Here is a 7,094-nt window from a genome sequence, read left to right on the forward strand (position 1 = left end):
AAAATATATGTTATATAAAAGAAAATTAGGGACATCTAAAGTTTTTAAAACTTATGTGACTTAAATTCTGGCGGAAGAGCTTGCCATAAACCCATATACTAAGCTATCAATACAAAGTAATCTTAGTTTCAATAATCATTCAAAATTATTATAAATAAAATTTTGTGAAACTACTCACAACAGAAAAAAGAGTACGCTATTGCTAACAAAACTCAAAAAATGCCAGTTGTTTGATCCTGACACCCACAACACAATATACTTATTACAGTAGACATTCAAAAGCACAAACTGATGAAAGTTACAAGAAAACACCAGCTGTTGGTGTGACAAATCTTGCCAATACTTTAACACTCATTTTTTAGTTCATACACCACAAACTGTTTTCATGGAAGCTGCTTATTTTAGTTCATCTAGTGCCCTAATTCAGCTCTTGTAACCTTAAGCTCCACCAGGTAGCACTAATAAGACAGCAGATAGCCAGGAAGAACTGTGAAAACCAAGTTTAACTAAGATGTCAAATAGTACAAGATTCTCCAGTTAAAGCTGCAGAGTCACACAGTATTCATTCTAGCATCTTCAGGAAGTACTGAAAGGAGTGTTACTCCACATAACAAGACAAGTGAAGCAGGAAGTAATCCCTAAGTTTATGCTGTTGGAAATATTAAACACTTCACCCGTTCGGTTAGTTGGACATTTTGGAATTTCCTGCATTTTACCCACTTAAAATCTTTATTCTATAGGGAATGAGCATAATGTGAATTGCATCTATTATATAGATCTATACAAAAAAAAAAGTAAATCCAGCATCAACACTTGGCAACAGATAGATATGTGTGGACCACTAATTGAGACAGAACAAGGTGTGGTTACTATTGATTATTTTATAAAGTAGACAGCAGCTTACTCTTTTCATGACACTAAAAACTTTGTCATATACATTAGTTGGAAATTTAATAAAAGTCTGGCAGGCTAGAAGATATCTATAGAATCAAGGGACCAATTTTGATGGACTTCTGTTTGCACTGATACTCTCTAACATTTGGATATAAAAATTAGAACATTATAACTAAAGAAACATTTAACATAAAATAACATCTATTACAATAAACAGAACTTGTAGAATCTATGATGTATAACGTTTTTTAAATAACTGACACAAAATAACATTGTACATCTAACTAGAAATGACACAAAGTAACATCTACAAAATGTAATCAGAATTACAGAAAAATATTTAAAGTAACTAAACAAAAAGTAATGGTACACTTAATTAGAATTAAAAAACATCTTGCAGATCATAAAATATGTAAATTAAATAACATTCAATACATTTTATTAACTAAAACAAAAACTGATATATCACAGCTTCTATGAATTAAATTACATAATTTTTAGACACACAAGAGAACTACAGAAACAAATGACACATCACATGTCCTAGAACAAAAATAAAATGTCCAGTTATACCTAGCTAAAATTAAAAGGATATCTGATACATCACAGACTACAGACCTTAAATAGTGTTTAGGCATAACACAACTACAGAAGCAAGCAATGTATCATAGGCCCTTAAAACTGAAATAAAATGTCTAATGCACCTAACTAAAATTAAAATATCCAATACATCACAGACTACAGACCTGAAAGAAAATATCAAAATGTTATGTCATCAGATATTTTTTTATATACATAAGTAGAGTAAGAATTGTCTATGAACTGCCAGTTTAATTTTCTGGCACTATTTCTTCAAAGCACTAGAATTTTCTATATAGCAATTTAGGTTTTTGAGAAATTATTTTTTTTTTACTCGGATTTAGGTAAGTAAAAATTATCTGGAGAATTTCTTGTAATATTTAATGATAATCTAAAGTTACTAACAAATTCTCCAGTTTCCTTCTCTTTTTTTTATATACAGAATACATATGTCTGAGTATAAAAGTCCATAAAATGGGGCTGTGCTTGGTAGCTTTTTCTTCTACAGCTTCTGAATGGAATAAAAGGCGAGAGATTCATTGATTGGCGTAATCTTTGTTTATGGCACAGGTTTTGTGAAATTGTTGTTTAGAAGACAGGATGATTTCATTTTATTCTCAAGTTTGACTTATTTTTTTGTGTAATGGTCAGTTAATTGCTATTTATTTGGGTAATATCCAATATATTCTTTATCTCGGAGTCAGGTTTGATCTTCACATAATTATGCCTCACACCAGTGGCTAATTTCTCAACTCATTTTCTTCTACTAACTGTGTTTTTCTTTTATTAGAAGTGGGAACGAATACTCTTAACTTGTATATCTATCTCTTTTCAAGAATATCAAAAAATAATAGTAAGTGAAAGTAAACACACTTTACAGATCATAATTATGGTGCTGATTTTATTTCACTTAAAACATTTACACCAAGATATAATTAATTTAAGATAAAGATTTTTACTCCTACTGGTATTAAATGTACAGGTCGAGCATGAGAATTTCTGTCCTCGCAACACATGTCCACATCTAATCACCACCAGTAGGTGGTGTGCTTTACTCATGAAATGATCAAAATTAGATACTGTCATTTATGTTAACATACACAGAGCAGTGGGAAAAAGCTTCATAAATGATTCTTTAATAGTTTTATAACACAGCAGCATAAAGGCATTAGAAATTCAAAAAAAAAGACTGTCAGCTCTAGCAATGGTGCTACTGTCTATTGTGTAAGCCTTATATGCAATGTAAGTTACATTATAATCCACCTTATAATGAATACTGCATAGTTTTCAGTAACTTGTTATATTATAAGGATACATTTATTTTGTTAAGAGTCACTTACAGGGTATATATGTATTAATTACTTATTGTGTACAACTAACTGACCACACTATTACAGCGATCATTTCAAGAATGGGTGGATGTCCCATAAAAGATTAGTTCTGGTATCTGACCACCTTGCACACCAGTTCCATTTGTGCTGTCTGAAGAACACTGAAACTGAAATGTAACATTCCCCACTGTGACCTCACTTAAACCTTCTTGACCAAAGTAACTCAGCTCTGCTCCATCCAAGATTGCAGATGCAGTATAGAAGGTATCTGATTCAATTTGAATCGGATGTTGAAAGTAAACATGAAATGTATTGCTAGAACCATCAGAGAAGAACTTGGTATCATTTTCAGCTAAAACTTTACCCATCCTTTTTAGCTCTATTTTTACTGTATAATCAGAAGCACCATTACTTGATCCATACAATCCAAAGCCAACAATAAAAATGCGTTTATCAACACAGAACTGAATGCTGTCACAACGTCCACGGTACCTCCACTGGTTGCTTCTATAAGCCGAAGACTGGAACCGATGACAGATCTGTGATTTGAGTCCTGTCCTTGGAAAGGTAGGAAAGTCCAAAATAGGCTTGTTACTGGCTGTAAAGTGAAGAAAAATATCAGTGGTTTCCTGTAAAGTTAATATCCTGGACTGAGCAGGCCCATTAGCAAATTCTTCTAGAGCCATTCCTGGGATGCGAATTAAATACAGAGCTTTTCCCAATACTTTTCTCTTGTTTTCAGGAATTGGTTCTATGTCTCTCCGTAAACACTCTGCAGTTGCCCAGTTCATTACAGCTTGGAACAGAATTGTTTCTTTTACATTCAAGGTCTCCCTAGAGAGAATAGTTTCAAGGGTGCTGTAATCAATGTCTCCAAACCCTTCTGAAGTTACAGCCAACTCTGCTTGAGCATCAATCACTTCCCAGCATCTCTGCATCAGGTCAGGTTCTTCAAATAGCTGACTCTGGCTCAATAAGACACAGGCATTCTTGGCAGTAAGGCTAGTTTCCAAGTAGGAAACACATGCTCTGGCTAGATGGGGGACTAGGTACTTTTTGGCAGCATACAGAGTAGCCAGCACTGTATCTGCTTCCAGGTTTATGTCGTCATAATACAAGTACCTAAATCAAAAATATCAGTGTTACTTGCAAATGCAACTCAAGCAAATATAAAAGCTAGAAACAATCCTTTAGTATAAAAAAAGGGGGAGGGGGAGGTTGACAAGTGACGTACTTTCAATGGTTGTTTATCTGAGATGCATAAAGACAATTGATTGATCTATAAATGTATTTAGACTTTGAAAACTAATACTAGTTGTATAACTATGATGCCAGAGATCTTAACTGTATAAACTATGCACAACATATATATGTAATTACACTCTCTAAGTGACATTAGTCGAGACATTTCTGAAAATTTGTATTGCTGTTTAACCAGAAAGAAGTTTACAGTAATGTGATGGGCGTGGCCTTGATAACTTGGAACCTATTACGTGAGCGAGTTATTAATACATGACTTATTAAATTTTCTGTCACTGTCATCCAGTTAATTAATGCTATAAACATTGAGTTTCAGGGGAAAAAAAAGCAAAATTTATTTAAACGTAATATATTTGCGAAGTTGGGTTTACTGGTGAATTTTGGTTACGCTAACCATAGAACTTTAAGAAATGTTTAGTTTTTTTTGTTTTTTTTTTTTTGTTAAGTAGGATGGACTTTCCATAATACTTCAGAATCCAAAGGGACCCAGCCAACAACAGAAGCCACTACAACATTATTTTCTAGCTTTACCAAATAACGTATTACGTAGGGTGACTGATGTATTTATTGACAGTATGTCATCAATTACATGAAACAACAATAGTATTAGTACTATTACTATAGGCTAATTTATTTTAAAAAATGTATCACTATTTCAAAAATATGGCAGAATATCAATAGTGAAAAGCATTTTTAATAATTGCCAAAAACAACAACAACAAAACTATCCCTTACGTTTTTACTTTGTAGCAATAGTACAAAAAACAAAACCAATTTTCACAGAAATTTATACTGTAAAAGAATTATGGGACTTGTACATAAATAACGAAAAATAATAATAACTTGGAAAATCAAATAAAAATGTACATATTTAAATTTGAGAAGTCTAAGTAAGAGTATAAAACACTGAAAGTGAAACTGAACGAATTACAAGAAAAAAAAGTCTAAAGTACTAATATTTGTAAAAGTTGTATGACTCATAGCCGGGGGGGGGGGTTAAAACACTAAAATTAGTTTAATCGTAAACTAAAATATAAAATTCACTTAAACAAAAGTTACCGTAGAAGAGTTAGAAAGGCAGCAGGTTCTACATCAGGGATTTCAATCTCACTTTTGTCCTCTGCAAGACCCCCATAAAACATTGCATAAAACACTGAACTTCCAGTTGCTAAGATGTACTTGTGTGCTGGTATTCGTTGAGTTGAGCCTTTCGGGCCTACAATAAACTGTACGTCACTCATCAATTCATTATTAAACATAGCAGCATTTCTCTCACGTACTGTTGCTTTGGCTGCTTGCCAATTAGGATCTAACGTCTGACCTGGGTTAGGGGACAGAGGTGGCACAACCATGGGCGGAAGGATGTGAAGACTTCCAGACCCTTTGTAAGGAGGTGGACTGGAAGCGGTAGTAAGCAGGGGGAGCTGTTGTTGAATCACTGTTGTTGTCGTTGCCACGTTGTTTCCAAATTGACCTATACATTAACAAATAAAAGGCTCTATAATTATAAATACCATTAAACAATGAATGGAGTAAAGTTTACCCTCTATATAATAAAATTTGTATGTGAAACCTATTGTATTTTCCTTTAGGTTCCTTAAAACATTTTAACGTTTCTGATATTAAAAAATACTTATGCTTTTGCGGTAAGTTAAGATATAATACGAAAGGATACCCTAATGTGTCTGTGATATCAAGTTTAAAAGCCGAAACCAGACAATGTCATAATAATCTAATTTAAAAAATAAATTAGTACACGAAAACGAATAGCAAGTGTTAAGCGTTATTTTTAAGAAGTGATCCGAGAATTCAGTGGAGTCGAGTTAATGTTCAAAACATTTCAGAAATAAATATAAGCACGATTTTCCATAAAATCAAACTTCAATCATATCTTGAAGTTAAAAAAACAACTGAGAATGAACTAGAAGCCAACGAGCTTTTTATCTTTTCTTTTAATTATCACCATAAACAGATAAAATGAGAGGATCCATCATTTTAGAAATTCACACATTCAGGTGAGGCCCTAAACAATATTATGTTAAAAACCGAACAAAAACTAGTGTTCGGTTTCAAAACGGAATGTAATCACAACTAGAAGTAACTGTTTTGTAACTCCAAGTTGCTGAGACTCTTCCTTGTTCTCTGTATAAACTTAATCCAGGACATAAGAGAGTTTTGACCTTCGTAAAAAGATTTCCACTTTTCTAGCACACGAAAATAGAGCACCGTACAGCTACTTGTTATTATCCGAAACCCACACTAAGACGACATGTTAAGCAACTACATAACATGACTCAGTGTCTGTCATGTAACACCTCCTAAACCGCTGGTCTCGCCGACTTCTAAGTGGTACGAAACGAATCGTCTCGGTCCGGAAGCTTGCACAAATGTTGAATTTTTACCACCACCCCGGATAAAGCGGGGATTTCCCGAAAAACCCTTCTCCTAAACTGCTGGACTCACCAACTTCTAAATGGTGTCAAACGAATTGTTTTGGTCCCAAAGCACAAAGATAAACTTATTCACCCAACCCCTTAGGGAACCCGGGTATTTCGCGAAAACGAACCCAAATTTGGCATTGACATACATTAGAGAACGTAAATAAGTAGGTCTACTAATTACGGTTCGTACTTTAGGCAGTCCTATACTAGAGTGAAGTAAATTTTCAGTATGTGTGTGCATATTGTCTTATAGCAAACCCACATCGGGCTATCTGCTGGGTCCACCGAGGGGAATCGAACCCCTCATTTTAGTGTTGTAAATCCGAAGACTTACCGCTGATCCAACTAGGGAGGGGGCAAATTTTCAAATAAAAAGGCATAATAAATTGTTGTGATAAAATGAATTATGTGGACAACACTTTAAACCAGGATCGTTTACCTGAAAGGCTGAACACACTGTTCGTTTATTTTATGACTATGAACAATATACTTAATGAGTTTTAATTATTCTACTTAGAATAATTACATTTAGTAATTTTAAATTCTATATATACAAACTTTTGTTGATTAAAAATTTGAATATGTATAA

General features: G+C 33.5%; 1 protein-coding gene across 4 annotated transcripts in view; it reads right to left on the minus strand.

Annotated features, from left to right (window-relative positions):
• Positions 1-2,357: 2,357 nt before the first annotated feature.
• LOC106460056 (BTB/POZ domain-containing protein 6-like) overlaps positions 2,358-7,094 on the minus strand; it is a 41,039-nt gene continuing 36,302 nt past the window's right edge. For 3 of the 4 annotated variants that reach the window (XM_013919741.2, XM_022386676.1, XM_022386677.1), the window contains exons 2-3: positions 5,124-5,538; positions 2,358-3,926 (exon numbers count right to left, since the gene is read on the minus strand). In XM_013919741.2, the coding sequence (XP_013775195.1) occupies positions 2,879-3,926; positions 5,124-5,538 (1,463 nt within the window). In that variant the 3' untranslated portion in view covers positions 2,358-2,878. Of the gene's footprint in view, positions 3,927-5,123; positions 5,539-6,027; positions 6,124-7,094 lie in introns of those variants that run through there. The other variant, XM_022386675.1, reaches the window with a different exon arrangement.

This window comes from Limulus polyphemus, unplaced genomic scaffold, assembly GCF_000517525.1.
Source record: "Limulus polyphemus unplaced genomic scaffold, Limulus_polyphemus-2.1.2 Scaffold699, whole genome shotgun sequence".
In the NCBI taxonomy this organism is placed as follows: domain Eukaryota; kingdom Metazoa; phylum Arthropoda; class Merostomata; order Xiphosura; family Limulidae; genus Limulus; species Limulus polyphemus.